The sequence below is a fragment of the Eumetopias jubatus genome, unplaced genomic scaffold (assembly GCF_037043125.1).
Source record: "Eumetopias jubatus isolate StellerSeaLion01/CBP00866 unplaced genomic scaffold, mEumJub1_p1.0 scaffold_7, whole genome shotgun sequence".
NCBI lineage: Eukaryota > Metazoa > Chordata > Mammalia > Carnivora > Otariidae > Eumetopias > Eumetopias jubatus.
The window spans coordinates 122,063,721-122,082,526 of record NW_028274813.1 but is presented as its reverse complement, the minus strand read 5'-3'; the positions used below and the strand labels follow the sequence as shown (position 1 = coordinate 122,082,526).

The 18,806-nt window shown below is 49.3% G+C and overlaps 1 protein-coding gene across 5 annotated transcripts in view; it reads left to right on the top strand.

Moving 5' to 3' along the window:
* Positions 1-408: 408 nt before the first annotated feature.
* Positions 409-18,806, top strand: part of ZNF592 (zinc finger protein 592) — a 46,273-nt gene continuing 27,875 nt past the window's right edge. For 2 of the 5 annotated variants that reach the window (XM_088024926.1, XM_088024930.1), the window contains exons 1-4: positions 425-491; positions 13,093-13,201; positions 14,288-14,500; positions 16,617-16,700. In XM_088024926.1, the coding sequence (XP_087881052.1) occupies positions 14,382-14,500; positions 16,617-16,700 (203 nt within the window). In that variant the 5' untranslated portion in view covers positions 425-491; positions 13,093-13,201; positions 14,288-14,381. Of the gene's footprint in view, positions 492-13,092; positions 13,202-14,287; positions 14,501-16,616; positions 16,701-18,806 lie in introns of all 5 variants that reach the window. The other 3 variants (XM_088024928.1, XM_088024927.1, XM_088024929.1) reach the window with 3 other exon arrangements.

The following is an 18,806-nucleotide window of genomic DNA, read 5'->3' as shown; positions in this document are numbered from 1 at the left end:
AGGGGCCCAGGGCGCAGGGAGAGGCGGCGGGGCCGGAGCCGCGGCGCCCGGGTGCTCGGCGGGGCGGGCGGGGCGGGCGGGGCAGGGCCGGGGGTCCGGCCGGGGCGCGCGGGGTCGGGGGTCCAGCCGTGAGCGGCGCCGTCCCCGCCCCGCCGCCGCCGCCCGCGCCGCGCAGCCCGCCTCGGGGCGGGAGGCGGGAGGCCGGAGGCGGGAGCGGGAGGCCGGAGGCCGGGCCCAGGCCGGGGCAGCCCCTCCGCCGCGCGGCTCTGGGCCGGCGCCCAGGTCCGAGTCGCCTTCCGCCCGCCCCCCCCCCCGCCCCCCCGCCCGCGGCCCCAGCCGGGTCCCGCCGCCAGGCCGGCTCCCGCCCCCGCTCCGCCCCCGGAGCCGCAGCCCCGCCCGCCACCGCCGTCGCCATGTTGTGGCTCCCGCAGCCGGCGCTGGGGACGCGCGCGGCCGAGCCCGGGGCCTGCAGCCGCCGCCGCCGCCGCCAGGTAAGCGCCCCCCCGCGGGCCGGGCCGGGGCGGGGAGCCTGCGGGCCGGGGCTGCCGCCGCCGCCGAGGCCGACCCAGCCGGCGGGCCGGGGCCGCGCGGAGCCGGGGCCGAGCCCGCGCCCGCGCCGCGGCCCTGCAGCCGGGCGGACCCTGCGCGCCGCCCGAGGCTAGGCGGCAGCCACTTCCCCCGACCGCCGCCTGGCGGGCCCCGGCCGCCACCCCACCCCGCCCCCGGCCGACGGGCCGCCTGCCCCTGCCGCCGCCGCGACCCGCCGCCGCTGTCCTCCCCGCGCGGGACAGGCGGCCGCCCTCGGCCACAGCCCGCGGCCCCCCGCCCGGGCGCGGATAACGGTGCCACTTCACCCCGCCGGGGCGCCCTGTCAGTCCTTCCGTCCCCCGCCGCGCCGAGAGCTGGCGCCGTCCTGGGGCGGACACTTCGGGGATCGACCCTCTTGGGAGCCCCTCGGTCCTTCCCCCCACCTCCACCCAAGTTCTGACCCTGGGGGAGGTTTCTTCGGGAGCAGACAGGTATTCCTGCCCCAGAGTTGGGGGTCTTCAGGGGGTGACCAGGCCTGTTGATCAGGGTGGGAAATGATCTCTCTGCAGGGGCTCTTCCTGCCAACCTGGGTGTGTGTGTGTGGGGGGGGGGGGGGAGGCTCAATGTGACCCGAGGGAGGACAGGGGAGCGTCTGCTGGACAGATGGCCTCCTGGCCTTGGATCAGCGTCTGTGAGGGGGAGGGGTCCATACGACCTTAGGTATGCCTGTTCCTGAGAACCCCAGGATTATGGGAGCTGCTCAGAGGTTTTTAACTTTCTGTTTCTTTGAGTAGGCCAGAGGGGGCATTAAAAGTCCTGGATTGGAATAAATCCACAGGCCCACCGAGGGAAGCACGTCTGGCACCCAGGACTAGCCTAGAATAGGACTGGCAGTAGGAGAATGGGACTTGGGGGTAAGATGGTATTTGGCCTAGGGTTGGCCCACCTGCCTTCAGTTCTCTGTTCATACAGGGCCTCTAGGGTGCATCTGTTGGTGTGTACAGTGTGGCTGAGCATACAGGATGTGGACAGACAGATGCCTGGCCTGGTGGGTGCTTGCTGGGATTTCATGGGTCTGTTTCCTCAAACTCACAGGTACATTGCCCAGTGAAAGAGAGGGAAGCGCGGTGCCAGCACACGTATTTTGACCATTTTCCCAATGGTCATGGCTTTGATTCACTCAGTAAATTTTTACTGAGCACTTACTATGTGCTGGGCACTGGACTAGGTGTTGGGAGGATGGTGGTAAACCAGAGAGGTACGTTTTGGCTTGAGCTCGTAGCCTAGTGGGATAGCCCAATAATAAATAATCTGGAAATTTCGTTCCACACCAAATATTTGTCAACAAATATGTGCCAGGCATTGTTTTAGATGCTGTGAAGAAAGCAAGCAAAAATAACTGCCCTTGTGGAGCTTTCAGTCTGGTGTGTGTGTGTGTGTGTGTGTCTGTGTGTGTGTGTGTGTGTAAGACAGTAAAATAAAGTACATAGTGAAAAATGCAGCCTCTTAAAAGGGGCTAAATGCTAGGGAGGAAAAAAAAGAGAGGGAAGGAGGATATGAGATATTGGGTGGGGGTTGAATTTATATTCAAGTGACCTGGGAAGGCCTTCTTAGAAGGTGTCTTTTGAATAAAACTTTGAAGGAAGTGGTAATCATTTCAAACTGTACTGAGTTCAAGTAAGGAAAGATGAGCAGAATGCTGAGAGTGATTGGCCTTGATTTGATTTGGGGGCTTCGGGAAGGCTTCCCTGAGGAAGTGACGTCTGGGCTAAGACCCGAAGGAGGGTTAAGAGTTAACCATGTGTGGAGCAGCACGGAGCTTGGCAAGTTGGAGGAAGTGAAAGAGGCCTGTGTGGCTGGAGGGAGAGGGGGAGAGGGCAGATAAGTCTGTAGAGAGGTGAGTTAGATCACAGGGGGCCTTGGGGACAGAGTGCCTCCCTCCCCCACCCCTCCCTCAACTTTGGTTTGTATCCCCAGTGAAATTAGGAACCTTTGAAGGGTTTCAAGTGATTGACATGATGACATTTACATTTTAAAAGGTCTCTGGCCTCTGTTTGGGGAATGGACTTTGAGATAAGCAGGTAAGGTGAGGCTTTCTGTGTTGAGTGGCCTAACTACTTGATCTGCTTCGAAAAGCCTCAGAGCAGTCTGAGGGAGATCCTTTTCCTCAGTCTGTTTTGTGCAGCTTTTAGAAAGGGAAAGAAAGACAAATTAGCATTTATGGAATACCTGCTAGCTGGGAGAATCAATTGGAGAGACTTCTGCAAACATCATATTTAACTTCATCCTCTCAAGAGAAAGGGCTTGTCCTGCCCCTTTTACAGATACAAGCCTAGAGGGGCTAGATGACTTACCCAAAACCACATTTGTAACCTAATCTGGATTCAGACCCAGGCCTCCCCGATCCCAGAGTCCACTGGCTTTCAAACCAAACTACTGGAGTTTGCATCTCGCTTCTGCCACTTGCTAACAGAATGATTTTGAGTTTAATTTCTTATGTGCCTCAGTTCCTATTTGGAATGGCCTCAAGCTTTTCCCAGCTTAAATGCAGATCGAAGTACCTATCTCATTAGGGTTGGTAAATGCAGATAAAAGTACCTACCTCATAGGGCTGTTGTGCATGCCAGATTAACCAAGCCACATAGATGTTGTAGCACTTACCTCACATGTTAGTTGCTATTATTACTTAAATTTTTAAAACTTTTGATGTTGTAGCACTTACCTCAAATGTTGCAATTACTAAATTTTTAAAACTTTCATGCTGTCTCTTAGCTATGTTGTGGTCACGTCAGATGAGATTAAATATATAGATAATTTAATTCTTGGATTCCGTTGAGACTTTTTCCCCTCCCTTTTTCTCTAAATAACTTAATGCCAGTGTTCCATGTGATCAATCATTCAACATTGATCTCCCATTTCATTCTTGACACTGTGCTAGGACTTTTGGATACAAAGTGAGTTCCTTCCCTTCAGAACCTCAGGGTGTCCAGGGGAGGTCAGATAGTAAACAGATGAGCTACAATGTACTTAACAAGTTCCCTAATGCACCTGTAGTTAGAGAACTGTTGGGAGCAGTAGGAACTAAATGCCTGGGGGAAGTAGGGAAGACTTCAGGGCAGAAGTGACTTTTCAACTGGGCTTTGGAGGAAGAGTAGGAGTTTTACAGGCAAGTAGGACTAGGCAAAGGGCAGTCCAGATAGAGCTGTGTGTGAAAGCATGGAGCCATGAGAGGCTTGGTTGGTATGGGCAGGAGGCTGGAAAGCTGAGTTGGAGCTGTGAAAGGCAGGTCAAGTTTGGATTTTGATCTACAAGCCACAGAGAGTTTTAGATGAGTATTAGATACATCAGAGAGTATCAGATACATCAGATACATACCATGGTCGGTGTTGGAGTTAGAGAGTGGAGACAGATGTCATCCTGGGGGTGGCTTTATTTTGGCGGGATCACTATGTTTCAGGATCTGGTTCTCAGTTTCATAGTCCTAAAATTCAGTTTTGTAGGGCACTCGGAGCTTATTGGATCCAGGCAGACTGACTCACTAACCAAACTTGGAAGAGACTGATGCATAAACTCAGGGTATTAACTGGCCATGAGAAATGAAACTGCAGAATGACAGATGTTCTGTCCTCTGGCCATCCCCCCACCCCCACCCCTTCTGGCCAGGGCTGGGACATATTAACAAACTCTTACTCCTCAATTCCTGTTTGTTTTTCTCAGGCTCATGAAAACTCATCCTTTTTGTTAACATAATCTTTACTTAAGCTCCATAGAGTGTGGCCAACCATGATTATTAATTGATAGAATGCATGATTCTGTATGGTGTGGGTTGGATGTTTGTGAATCTTAAGGAAGAGGAAGAATAACATTTTTAGAAATAAAATACTGGAAAAGGGGGTTCCTCAGACTTGGTATCCAGATTGTAAGTGGTGTGGGTAGTCTTGTACCCAAAGGGTGGTTGTGGACAGATGTATTGGAAATTGTTGTGGGAACAGAGGTCTGTGAACCCATGGAGGGGCAGGGAGCTTTTGGTTCCACTGGAAGGAGAGATTGGTTTAGAATTTTCATCTTCCCTACACATTGGAGACAGAAAAGAAAGTAGTAACTCCTCCCCTCTACCCAGCCTGGTCATGGTGAGCTTTCCTACTGGATTGGAATCTTCATGGGGTTTGAGCTTGTCTTAACACTTCTTTCTGCTGCTGCAAAGCTGGGAAGAGTGGTGGATCTTCTAGAGGTTTAAATCTCTGTTTTTCTACCATGAAAAGTAAAATCCAAATAGACCAACCTAGCTTGTGGACTAATTATTTTTCTTTTAAAACTCTAAAAAGAATTACACCAGAATATTCATGTAGAAAATGTAGGGAGCACAGATAGGTATATAAAGAAAATACAACTAACTGGTAAATCCTCTAACCTAGAGCTACTGTTAACATTTTAATATTTAGTGTTTGTATTTGATCTTTATCTCCAACTCTATCTTTATATGTAACTTTGTTTTAACTTTTTCTTTTCCTACAAAAATAGGAACATCCTGAATGGGAGAGAATTCTGAGTGTGGAGCAATTGCATGTACTCACAAGCTGCGTTCATTTCCATTTCTGGGCATCTGGTCCAGTGTTCTCCCCCTCCATGTTCTAGGAGTGTAGGATCGTGATATCCATTAGCTAATTAATTTTGAGAAATGTTTTAGGAGATCAGAGTACTACTTCAGCCAACCATTTACTTTTATTTGAAATGGGAAGTGTGTATTTGTGTGTCAAAATGACATATCTGATCCTTTCTATGACTCAAAGAAAAGTTAATGAACACCTTTCAAATTCGGTGTCACCTACAGAGTCATTCCTCAAACCTCTCAGCACTCTGGGCTGTCCTCTGTTCACTGTGTGACTTTGGGTAAGTCCTTTCCCTTCTCCATTTTAGATTCTGAAGGTGTTGGATCAAGAGGTAATGGTGGCCCCTTTTTTGTCATTAACACATTCCAGGAGATGAAAAGGCTGATGATATCTGTACTTATGACTGATTATGGAAAGTCTGCCACAGTGTTGAGTGAAAAAAAGGAGTGTGTCCACTGAGCAGATTAACTCCTGGCCTCCAATCAGAGTGTGTTTGTTGGGGGGGGGGGGTGAGGGGGGTCTGTATAACTTTGTTATTGTCTGTTGATGAGAGCTCCACAGTTATTGGAGCCCCCTAGAAAATGCTTTGGGTAGTTCAGAGGTGGCATTAGGGTCTTGTGCAAAACTAAGTCTCCAGGCTTATTCAGAGAATCAAGACCTACTACCCTCTAGGTTTAACTCAGAATGGACTCGCCTCCTATCTGCAGAACAGAGTTTACTGTGAGATCTCCTTCCCTCTGAGTGGTGGGATTGGGTGGTTTTTACTTTTGCTTGTATGTTTGCCTGTCACTTGAATTTTCTCAAGGTGTGTATATCATCTTTACAAAAACAAATAACCAGTTAGTCTATTTTCATTTTGGAGATAAACTTGAATGCCCTAAGGCAAAAACTCAAACCGCCCAGAAATATGTCCCTACGGAAGAGGTCTGGTGTCGGAGCTGGCCACCCCTCCTTGGTCACTCAGGGGAAGATGCCTTTGTTAGATGTGAGGTGAGTTAGGCTAGGACCTCTGACTGGACCAGTCCCTGAATTCAGAGGTCCCGGGATGCACCATCTGGGAGGGGTGATTAGGGTGTGACTTGGCTTCTAGCTTCATTTGGTGGGTGTTTTCTTTAAGAGTGCTTTTAAAGAAATCACTCCTTCTGGGTGTGGCCCCTGGCCTTCACCCGTGGACCACTCTCTTGCATGTCAACGTGGAGGATGCTGGAGGCCTTGGTGTTACAACCTGGGGGTCATGGGACTGTAAAGAGAGGGGTTCCTTTGCATAAGCCTCACATGCATTCCTAGGATTTCCCTCCTTCTGGGGGTTCAGCTCATTCTGGGTGTGAGGCGGGAGGGGGTGGCTACTTTTTCCTCATTTTCATCCAGTCTTGGGGCAAAGGAACATCTTACCCACACTGCCCTTGGCAAGCTGGAGTTGAGCATGAGCCAGAGGAGTGGGCTCTGGTTTGCTGCATTGTACAGCATCCTACCCCTGTCTTCCAATTCAGCTCCTAAAGTTGAAGTTTTTCCTTAGCAAGCCAAAGGGCAGAGTGAGACCCGAGAGAGAGGTTTTAAAGACAGGTGTCCATTGTAACTGCAAGCCTCTCAGGGCTATTCTAGGGCCTGAAAAACACATCTGAGGCAGAGGTTTGGCATTTTCAGAGGAGAAGGGAGCCCAGGGGTGAGCAGTGAGCAGCTGTTCAGATTCCTCTGGGGCTTGGCCCAGCCGAGGCTCTGGTCTGTATGGGCAAGGGCTGCTCTCTGCCTTGCCTTGTTGGACAGACTCTCCAGACCTGAGCTGAACTGGCTGAGGTTGTAAAAACTGCTTCACTGTCTGAGACTTCGTAAAGGCTATAAATCTTCAGACCCTTGAAAATATTAGATGTGTGATTAATTCTACTGTTATTCTTAATTAGAATGTTTACTTGTATTTAATATGCCATGGAGCCTTTTTGCAAGTGGGCCATCATTGATCAGGAATCAACAGTTGCTTATGAAAGGCCTAGCCTGGGCCCAACCCAGAGCTGGGTGCTCTGTGGAGCATAAAAGAATCATGTGAGATGAACTTTGCCCTCAAGGAGTTCCCCCACTGAAAGCAATTAGAGAACAATTTGCCTCCAGACCAGACATGTCTTAAGGGGGCTTTTCTTGCTGAGGGTCGTGGTTACTTTCACATGGGTCACCCCTCGGAGATGGCGGGCGTTACCTCTGGGGAACATTCTCTGGTACCCAAAATGGATTGAATGGCCCTTTGGGAGGAGGGAGGTGGTGGCGATGATGTAATCTCATCTTTCATTTCTTCGCTTGTCTCCCCGTGCCACTGTTTCTCCAAGCCCCTGAACCCGTTAGGAGAAGGTAGCCAGCAGCCCACAAAACATGAACCCAGTGCCTACCATTCCACCGTTCTAGCTCCGGTTCTCTGAGTCTAAGGCTTTCGAGTTTTCACTTAGACTCCCCTTTTAAAATATTTACACCCCCCTGGGAGAGGTCAGACTCTTAGCAGTTCATCACTAAATAGTAGCTTTAATTACCAGGAATTAATTAAGTCAACTGAGAGAAAGACTGGGGCCCAGGCAGGCACTTGGGGGCAAGAGTATCCGAAGGGACGCACTCCTGCAGGGCAGGAGAGAAGTAAGGACAGCAGAAGAAACTTTGATGCACATTAGTTGCTGCAGGCAGGTCCTGCTAACTCTGGGGTCGCCCTGGCAGTCCTGCTGGCTGGGGCCTGGGTGGAGCATGGGCACAGTCCTAGCCCTGGCCTAGAGGGCTTTGAGGCTTTGAGGCAGAGGTGGAATTTGGGCTGACTCTTAAAGGGTTGGGAAGATGTGTGTGTGTGTGTGTGTGTGTGTGTGTGTGTGTGTGTGTGTGTGTGTGTGTGTCCCTCTTCATTTCAAAAATAATATATGCTTACTTTGGAAAATTTTGGAACGTTCAAGAAGAAAAATCCCTCCTAATTTTATGCCTCGTGATAGAGGGCTGAAGTACATAGGCAGAGGGGAGTGGTTCTTGGACAGTGTAAGTTAGAGGGTGGCAGTCCTCTCCTCAAGTCCTCCCGAAGCCTTCTGTCACTGAGTAAACATCAGTCCTTGTGGTGGCCCTCCATTATCTGCTTCCTACCCCATCTCCTCTGACTCCCTCAACTCCGGGTTGGGTTCTTTGAGTACTTTCCTGCTTGCTCTTCCCTCTGCCTAAAACCCCCATGCTCCCCCATGTTCACATGGCTTGCTCTCTCACTTGCATCAGAATTGAAAAAATAGTCACTCCAATTTCTGATTTCAGTTGAGGAGCTCCTGTTGAGGAAACCTCTATGACTTGTCCTGAATCTGCTTGTTTGTGACTGTGTGTCTGTCCAGTGGAATGTCTGCACCAGGGGGGTGGAGACCTGGCCCATAGTAGGTGCTCAGTCACTGAGTGACTGAATGCAGGTGCATGCGTGAGTGCAGTGTGTGTGTTTTGTGGCAACGGAGGGGGAAGGACAGTGGCCAGGAGCTGGAGGGGCAAGAATGGGTGTGGATGGTGTGGAGGGTGGGGACGATCTTGGCAGGAACGGAGACTGGAGACATGGTCCAGTGTGTTCCAGTCACTACAGTCTTTTTTTTTTTTTTTTAAGATTTTATCTATTTACTTGAGAAAGAGAGAATGAGAGATAGAGAGCACAAGGAGGGAAGAGGGTCAGAGGCAGAAGCAGACTCCCCGCCGAGCAGGGAGCCCGATGCGGGACTCGATCCCGGGACTCCAGGATCATGACCTGAGCTGAAGGCAGTCGCTTAACCAACTGAGCCACCCAGGCGCCCTCCAGTCACTACAGTCTTAACGCTTACTGGTGCGTTGGAGGGGGAGGCAGTGATTTGGTCTTTGAGGCAGGTGAAGAAGCACCTGTGGAAATATAAAATCAGCGGACTTGGTCTAGGTCTAGAGCATGGAGGTTCTCAAAAGCCTGGCCTGAGGGTGGGAGCTGTGGTAGGTGATAGGAAACCACTTTAGGGTTTTGAGAACAGTGAGTGACTTGATGAAAGTGGTGTTTGGGGAAGACTGGTCTCCAGGAGATTCCCTAGGATGACCGTGGGGGAGAGACTGAGGTGGGGAGGAGAGAGGCAGCAAGGATGTGGGACAGATGACATCAGTGAGACGGGCTCGTGGCAGGATGTTCCCCAGCTTCTGTGTGGCTGCCTCGACAGAGGCTTCTAGCACTCCCAACTTGGTAGAGCTCAAGTATTGTCTATGGCTTCCAATAAGTTTTGGAGGCAGGCGGGGTGTAAGTGGGAGAAAGGGAGAAGGAAGGGTCCTCCTTAGGTTTATCGGGTTGGTGGGTCTGGTGGTAAGCATGTAGTCATACCCTGCACTGGGCCTGTGTTCACAGACTGTAACCCAGGATCAGAGCCTTTCTCTTCTTTCTGGCCTGCTGAAAACCGTTCCCCATCTGAGAGTAGCTGTCAGTGCTCTGGGTTTTCTTTTGAACCTGCACACATACCAGGACAGTATCTGAAATCCATTTGTTTGATCACCTTCTTTCTTTCTTTCTTTCTTTTTTTTTTTAAGATTTTGTTTATTTATTTGAGAGAGAGAGAGTGCAGGAGCAGAGGGAGAGGGAGAAGCAGAGTCCCTGCTGAGCAGGGAGCCCGATGCGGGGCTCAATCCCAGGATCCTGGGATCATGGCCTGAGCCGAAGGCAGACGCCCAACCGACTGAGCCACCCAGGCGCCCCTGATCACCTTCTTTCAACTTCTTTTTCTGTCTCCATAGTTTTATCTCTTTCTCAAAACAAATTGTCTTTGACTCACAAACCCATTTAGATTCGGTTAATTGACTGGAAATACTTATTTCTAAATGGTTTCTGTTTCATTAGGCTTCTAGCCTGTTTTTAAAAAGGCTTTTGCCAAGATGAGATCAGTGGAGCAGTGATTTGGGTATAATCAGCTTCTTCCTTGTGATCTTTTGGTACAAGCCATGTGTTGAGATTGGTGTTTCTGATGTATTCATTCCTAGAATAAGTATTTGAGTGTTTGCTGTGTGCCAGGCACTATTTTAGGCACTGGGAATATAACAGGAAACAAAAATCTTAACCTTCATGGAACTCATATTCTAGTATGTAGGCTTATAGATAACAAGCAAAATATAAAGTATGGTGGAGAAAAACAAAGCAGGGATGGAGGATAGGGAGGTTTGGTGGGGAGGCAGATTTTCTATTTTAAATATGGAAGTTAGGGAAGTTACACTGATAAAAAGACATTTAAGCAGAGATCTGCAGGAGAGAGGGAGCCATGTAGATATCTGAGGGAAGAGCCATCAGGGTGGAGAGAAGAGCATGAGACAAAGTCCTTGAAGCAAGAGAAAGCTTGAGGCGTTTTGGGAACAGCAAGGAGGTCAGTGTGGCTGGGGTCAGAGTGAGACGGGGGAAGTACAGGAGAGAAGGCCTGGGCTTGTAAGTTCCGGTGGGGACCTGAATGAGATGGGAAGCCCCCCGGTAGCTCTCTTCTGCCTCCTTCCCGGAAGGGTTGCCTTCAAGGCCGACCATGCTGAGGGGCTTCTGCAGCCACTTTTGGGTGAGAGTGGGCATGGGACTCTGAATCATCTGGGAGCCTCTCTTGGGCCAGCTGCTTGGGCCATCCAGGACTCCGGGGCCACCTGGAGCACAGGTGCCATTTCTGGGACTGATTCAGTGCCAATACCATTATTCCATAACCACCAGGTAACTGTCACAGCTTCAGATGCCTGGGTTCACCCCACTGCTATATAGTCAGTTTCCAGGGAGGTCCAGAAGTCTGCATTGTTAACAAGCTTTTGGGGTGATTTTTGAGGCCAGTGGTCCCTGGACCACACTTTGGTCTATAGACCATGGTTCTCAGCCCCAGAAATATCTGTCACCTGTGGTGGTTTTAAAAAATGCCTGGCCCCACCCCTAAAGATTCTGATTTAATTGGTCCTAGGTGGGGTTAGGCATTAGTATTGTTCCCGAACTCTTCCTAATGTACATCCAGGGCTAGGATCACTCATCTAAGGATTAAATAAGCCTCGTACCCGGTACTTGATGGGGACATTTGAATGGGTAACTGTGAGTAAGAGACTTCATTCAGCCCCTCTGGGAAGGCTAAGGCGGGGCTGGTCACCTTGCCAGGAATAACAGGCATCTTTCACGTAACGTTTATGTGCTTTATCTCATTTGACTTCCTCACTTCTCTGGGCCTCCGTTTCCTTGCTCGTAGAGTCAGTGGCTTAAATTTAATGGTTTCCTAGAGTCTCTTTGGCTCTGACTGTTCTTAATCTTTCTGGTGTTGGAAGAACCTCTAAATCAGAACAGCGTTCTAGGACACTGTTTACTGATGTTGGTCTTAGAACACCCTAAGGTACGTCATAATTATGGCAAGGGCTGTAGCGAATGTCTCAATAGCAAATTGAAGGAAGATGTGTGCCATCTCCAGTAGCAGCCCGGGAAGAGGAGGGTGTTGGAAACCTGAAATGTGTACCATCAGACCTCCCCGTTCAGAGCTCCTAATGGAACCCCTACCTTGGTCCTCAGAGGCAGGTGGGAGCCTGGGCATTCGTCTTGGCTCTGCCACTTACTGGGGTGAGTTCCTTGTGAAGTTGGAATCGTGTTTTATAAAATGTAAAGCTTTTATAAACCCAAGCGTGGTAGGGTGGCCGGGGAGAAGCAGGCCGCCTGGGTCAGCGAAGCCCGATGCTTAGGTTTGCCAGCCCCTCTCTGCAGCCAAGCCGTGTTATTGGGGACAAGAGGCGGTTTGAATAACCTGACGGAATCCAGTGGCTGCAGAAACTAAGGTTAACCTGGAATAAATAACCAGGCACATTCTGGAGCACCTCAGGACTAACTCACCTAGGACATCAGATGTAAAACACCCCTCTGCCTGGCACCTGGGTCTCTGATTTTTGTCTTCATTGGGACAGCACAGTGTCTGGTACTTACTTAGTTTGTGTTTTGAAATGTGATGGTCCAGTAAGAAGAAGAGAAAGTTTAGGGGAGAACAGTTTTTCTTTTTTTTTTTTTCTGTAGAATTGGGATGATGAGTTTCCTTCCCTTCCCTTTAAAATTTTTCCATTCATATTGTCTCTATCTGTATTTCGAATCCAAACTAAATGCTGGTCTCTCTAAGTTAAGACAGAAATGAAGTCAAATGAGGGAATGCAGAATTAGAGTAAGCGTGAGCAGAATTTGAAATGTGACTTTTCATTCCGTCATTTATGGGCACACAGACCTGATGGGCCATTAACCAGTTTCTCCGCACTGGCCAATTAAACCCGAATCTCGGGGCGCTGTGGCCAAGCAGGAGTAGTTTTCCAAAGTTCCTGAGGTGATGCTGGTGCTCAGCTACAGTGAAGATCACCTAGTTTTAAAAAATGCGTTCTGCCGGCTTTTCTGTGTCTTCTCTCATTCTTATCCCCTGCTCAGTGCTTGTCCCTTTCCTGTCTCCCCTCATGTGACTTTCCCCAGCTTACCCGGCCCTCTGCTTCCTTTGCTTCAGCAGGCCTCCTGAGCTGTGTGGAGGGGCAACCTTGTCTCTGTCCCCTATGCATGCTTCCAGCCAGCCTGACGCTTAGGGATTCAGCAGTCTGCTGGAAAACTAGGAGGTAAAGCCTGCTGGCTACTGAGGTTGGTGGCATAATGCTTAACACATGCGTTTGCTATGTTGAAGGCAGTGTTGTAAGAACTTGACAAATACTAAATCATTGAATCCCTACAACAGCCCCATTTTACACATGGAGAAATAGACGCAGAGGTGAAGAAAGATCCGTAGGGTCAAATGGCTAGTGAGTAGTCGAGCTGGGATTTGAACCACCGCACCACGATGGGGAGGGGGAGATATTCTGGGGCCTTGAATCTGGGGCTTTGATTTTGTGTTTGGAGATTTTCTCAGGGTCTGATGCGTACTTTTATTATTGTGATTTTTACGTTAACTTACTTAGACATTTACCTTCAGGCCTATTAAAAAATGTTTTATTTTTCTTCTTTCCTTAGGTGGTGTTTGGAAGCTAGACCATGTGCCTAGGTAGATGTCATTCCTTTCTCCATAGCTCTACACCCCCAGCAACGCTCACCACACCCTTGTTTTGAGAACCTCTCTGAGGTATGATGTCTAGGCTGACCTGAGCTGGCCTTGAAGAGACACAAGTGATGTCTTTATGTTCCTTGGTGCCTTTTTTTTTTTTTAATTGTGGCAAAATATACATAACAAAATTGACTATTTTAAGCATTTTTAAGTGTACTGTTCAGTGGCATTAAGTACATGCACAGTTGTACAACCATCCCCACCATCCAGAATCTTTTCATCACCCCAAACTGAAACTCTGTACCCATCAAACACTAACTTCCTATCCTTTCTCCCCCTTAGGCCCTGGTAACCACTGTTATGCTTTCTTACTCTCTGCATTTGACCACCCCAGGTACCTGGATTCCTAGGTGGAATCATACAGTATTTGTCCTTTACACCTGGTGTATTACACTCAGCATAATGTCCTGAAGGCTCATCCATGCAGTAGCGTGTATTGGACTTTTGTCCTTTTTTAAGGCTGAATAATATTCCATTGTTTATTTGTATCACATTTTGTTTATCCATTCATCTGTTGATGGACACTTGGGTTGTTTTCATCTTTTGGGTATTATGAATAATGCCACTATGAACATGTGTATAAAAGGTACTCTTTGAGACCCTGCTTTCAGTTCTTTTGGCTGTATGCCCAGAAGTGGAATTGCTAGATCAGATGGTGATTATAGGTTTAATTTTCATTAGGAACTCCCATACTGTTTTCCATAGTGGCCTCACCATGTTATGTTCCTACCAACAGTGCACAGGATTCTGATTTCTCCACATCTTCACCAGCGCTTGTTATTTTCTGGGGTTTTGTTGTTGTTGTTGTTGTTTATAATAGCTGTCCTAATGGGAAAGGGGGGTGCCGGTTACAGAGTATCAGTTTTTGTCTCAGTTCTCAGCTGTTTAAACTTTGTTGCCTATCCCTAGTTTCCGTGGGTGTCATCTCAGTCAGCTGACCAGTGCCGCCCAATCCCAACCCCCTCCCCTTTTATCCCCTCTTCTTTTTATCTTTAAAAATAACAGCTTTATTGAGATAAAATTCATATGCCACGCAATTCACCCATTTAAGCACAAAATTCAGTGGTTTTTAGTATATTCAGAGTCATATCCCTTCTTCTTAAGACTGAAGACTGCTCTGTGCCCTGCTCTTCCCTGTGGTTCTTGGAGGTAGCCCTCTCTCTCTGCTGGTGTCATACGGATCCCATCCTCAAGACGGATGACCTTATTGTGGGGACATTGGCCAGTAGGCACTTTCCACCGGTCCAGTGTTGAACTCAGCCCTGCAGGAGCCCAGGACGCACAGACAAGTGCTACAAAGCCCCATCACCACTCAAGGTCTCTGTGCTTATAAAAAGTTTTAAAAAGTGAAACACAAATTATGTTGCAAACTTGCCAACTGCTTTACTGGTAATAAACCTGCTTAGGAATCCGTGACTGTCCTTGAGCAAACTTAGTTCTGGACAGGTGAGCCTGTCAACTCATTCTCCCTTTCTAATGGTGGATTACCTTTTAATAAGCACACCGGAGCTTATACAGAGACAGTGGAGACACGAGCAATTACATAACATGTCAGGTGGTGGGAAGGGCTCTGAAGAGAAGGCAAGTAAAGGACTGAGATTGATGGTGAGGGTGGGTGGGGATTGGCATGTTACATACACCGGTCATGGAAGGCTCCTGACAAAGGGACATTTGAGTAAAGACCTGGTGGCAGCGATGTGTGAGCCCCTGGAGGTCTGAGGGGAAGGACGTCCCAAGCCGAGGGAACAGTAGACTCAAAGGCTCTGAGCAGGGGCATGCTTGAGGACCAGGGTGGAGGCCTGGGCCCGCCCGGAGCCGACTGGGTGACAGAGAGAGGGGTGGGAGATGGAGGCCATGGGGGTCGCCCCACATGAAGGCTGGAGTTCACCCTGCAGGAGATGGGACCGTGTTCGAGGAGCGGAGGAGTGTGACCTGATGGGTGTTTTAAGAGTAGCACTCTGGCTGCTGTGTTGAGAATGAGCAGCAGAGGCAAGGGTGACAAGCTTTTGCGGGGACCCAGGAGAGAGATGACAATGGTTGGAGGCGGTGGGAAATGGTTACATTTGGAGATATTTCGAAGGAGCACTTGACAGGATTTGCTCTTAGGTTGGAATTAGGGTATGATGGCAAGACAGCACTCAAGGATGCCGAGTCTGGCCTAAGCAGCTGGAAGGACAGAGTGGTCACCTGCTGCAGGGGGAAATTGAGAGTTAGACTCTGGACATAACTAAGTTTGAGATGCCTATCCAAGTAGAAACCCAAATCTAAAATCGAGGGGATACCAGGTGGGGGGATGGGTTGGCCTGGCGATGGGTATTAAGGAGGGCACGTTCTGCGTGGAGCCCTGGGTGTTATGCACAAACAATGAATCATGGAGCACTACATCCAAAACTAATGATGTAATGTATGGTGATTAACATAACAATAAAAAATTTAAAAAAAAAGGACTGGGCCAGAAATATAGTTTTGGCATAAAAAGTATATCGAAAGCCAAAGACAAGGTGTAAAATCGAGGGGATACCAATACAATAATTTAGGTAGTACCTGTAAGTGGGGCTTATGACATAGCAGAAGAGAGGATATTTTACTGAAATAACTACAGCAAAAGTAAAAATTATGCCCTGAGAGGAATAAGGCAATCAAAAGGGAGCAGAAAGGAGCACACCGAGGTCACCCTGGCCAGAGAGAGTCCCGCTCCCTTGCCTGTAGGAAGCCAGTGCCCTTGATGAGCCGTCCGTGGCACCCCCAGATGTGTGGCTGCCAGGTGTTTGCATTGGGTTATGTGGGGGGCACTCGAGAGCAGGGCTGGGCCTTCGCTTCGTGGCCTCAGTGCTAGGCATGTCTTGGCATCTGGTAAATGTTTGATTGATGAGCAAACCACCCACCTCCCTCCCTCCCTCCTTCCCTCCTTCTCTTTCTTCCTTCAATATTTTTTTTTTAAAGAATATTTATTTATTTATTTATTTATTTGACAGAGAGAGAGAGCACAAGCAAGGGAAGCAACAGGCAGAAGGAGAAGCAGGCTCCTCGCTGAGCAGGGAGCCTGATGTGGGGCTCAGTCCCAGGACCCTGAGATCATGACCTGAGCTGAAGGCAGATGCTTAACTAACTGAGCCACCCAGGCACCCAATATTTTTTTCCTAAGATTTTATTTTTAAGTAATCCCTACACCCAACGTGGGCTCGAACTCACAACGCTGAGATCAAGAGTCACATGCTCCACTGACTGAGCCAGGTGCCCCCGCCCCTCTCCTTTCTGAGCCCAAGTTCTCCATGTGTAAAATGAGGAGGTTGGACTAGGCCCGTGCACTGGAATCAACGGGGAAGCTTTAAAAAAATGCAGGGATCCATCCCAGACTGGTTGAATCTCAGTTCCCTAGTAGGAGCCTGGGGTTCTGTGTTCGAAAGTCACCCCCCATGTTGTTCTTTTGCAGTCAGTCCAGGAGCAGTCTGCAGACGTGTATTTGGAAGCCACTGGACCAGATCATTTCTGAGGTCCCCTTCAGCTCTAACATCCTGTGAGTCTTGTTAGAATGTTTGCAATATAATTCTCTTCTGGGAAGTGGGGTTTTTGCTTGGGGTGGAAGGGCCTGGAGGGGGAGAGGAGATGCTGCCTCTGGGGGCGAAGGGCAACTTGGGCAGGACAAACAGGGGCAGGTGTGCCAGCGGGGGTTTGGGGAGGCATTGAAGAATGGTCCTGGGAGGGACCCTTGGGGAGAGACCTGTGAGTAGTGACAGCTCACTTGCCCCTGGGAACCACATGTGTTAGGTCTCAGAAATAGAGGTAAAGGACATGACCCCAACTTTGGAGAGGCTTATAGGCTGATGAGAAAACTCAGGATCCCGTCGCTCTGTAGGAATCGCTGCTGTAGCAGAAGTGGGGGAGGGGGGAGAAGGGCAGGGGACTGGTGTCTCGGCACTCAGAGAAGGCATGCGGAGAAGGGGGCCCTGGAGCAGAAGCTTGGGGCCGAGGAGAGTTCTCAGGCAGATCTGTGTTGGGAGCCAATGGGGTGGGATATCAGGTATTCTGTAGTCAGGGGGAACAGCCCAGGCCCTGACACAGAGGAAGTCTATGAGAGTTGCCAGTGAGTGAAAGGCACCCGGGGAAGTGGGCAGAGACCAGAGGGGAACGGGCTCTCCACGCTGGCTGGAGACGTGGAGCTATCTCCTGAAGGGGACAGGCATCTTGAGGAGGACGTCTCTGTGACCAGATAGATGCTTTATAGCAACCACTGTGGCAGAGTGTGCGTTGGAGGGAGCTGAGACCAGATGGAGAAGACAAGTGGAAAGCTTTGCTGTTTTGCCTGGGTCCAGCGTCCACTGGGGCACCTGCTTTCTTGTACTGCTGAGCATCTCTTTGGGCTGCCCTTTGCTGTACTATTAGGGTACTATTAGAGTACCAGGTGCCTTGTGACATGAAGCACTGGCTGCTGACCGGCTCAGAACACCTGTGCCCTGGGGCCCCTGAGCCCCACAAGCAGGCCTTAGGTGTGTACTCAGGAGGGCAGTGCCAGGCATAGGGGAGAGAGTCCGCTTGTCCTCTTTAGGAGTTAAGTTTTATGTAGAAATCCGTAGTTACAGGTCAATTTGCCCAGCCATTGTAGCCTGGCCTGTTCAAGGACTCAGAGATCCTTCAAGTTTGTCTAATTTTACATGATAAACCGAAGCGTGCCCAAGACCTTCTCATGGGTACTTGTTGACAGCGTCAGGGCGAAAGCCCTTCTTGAGCTTCACTGGTTCTCACTTTTCTTGCCCTGCTGTTCCTGACCTGGGGCTTCATTCTGGGTCTTTCCCCATGTTGTTTGATTTCACAAGCTCCCTTCTCTATACCCATGGGCTCAATGTCTTTCTCTCATTGCTCAGCCAGAGTCCAGCTAAAGCTCCTGTGAGTAATGGCAGCAGCAGCTTACTCTCACGCCTGCTCGCTTGTTCCGTCTTTCCCCTTGCCTAGCTCCCATTCCTGGGACAGAAGGTCCCCCCTCTGGCCACCAGCTCAGGCATTTTCCTCCGCTCTCAGCTCCTTCTGAGTAAGCATGTGTGGTCACTCGCTCACTCTGCCTGTGTGTCATACAGCTTGACTTCCTCTTTACTCTATTTTTACCTGGAATGCTCCTTCTAAAAGAGAAAGCTGAGGGTAACTTCCACTTACCCCTTTCTACACTCTTAACTGGTATAACAATAATTGAACACGTATTATTGAATGAACAGATTATATCAACACGTAAGCCGTATTCAGTCATGTGGGGGAGCAGGGTAAAGAGTTTACCCTCAGGATGTAAAATATACCTCCATCCATCCTGCTAGTCCTTGGCCAACAAGCAGTGGCAAATTCAGGAAACTGAATTTTGTGGTTTCCCAGTCCAGTGTTCCTTAAATCTTGCTGCCTTTAACTTTCATTGTATAAATCTGTAACATGTTGTTTGCTTCCTTGTCTTACTAAACAATATACTGAATAGAGATCAGATTTTTCTTAATGTGTTCAGAGTGCCTCTGTCCTCCTGATGGCCTGTTTCTGAACTTTTATTAATCTGCTGTTACTGAACTTAATATTGTTAAGGGAAACAGATGACCAAGTTTAATGTTATCTGAAATTCAAAGCCTTTGATGCTGAGGGAAAGGAAGGT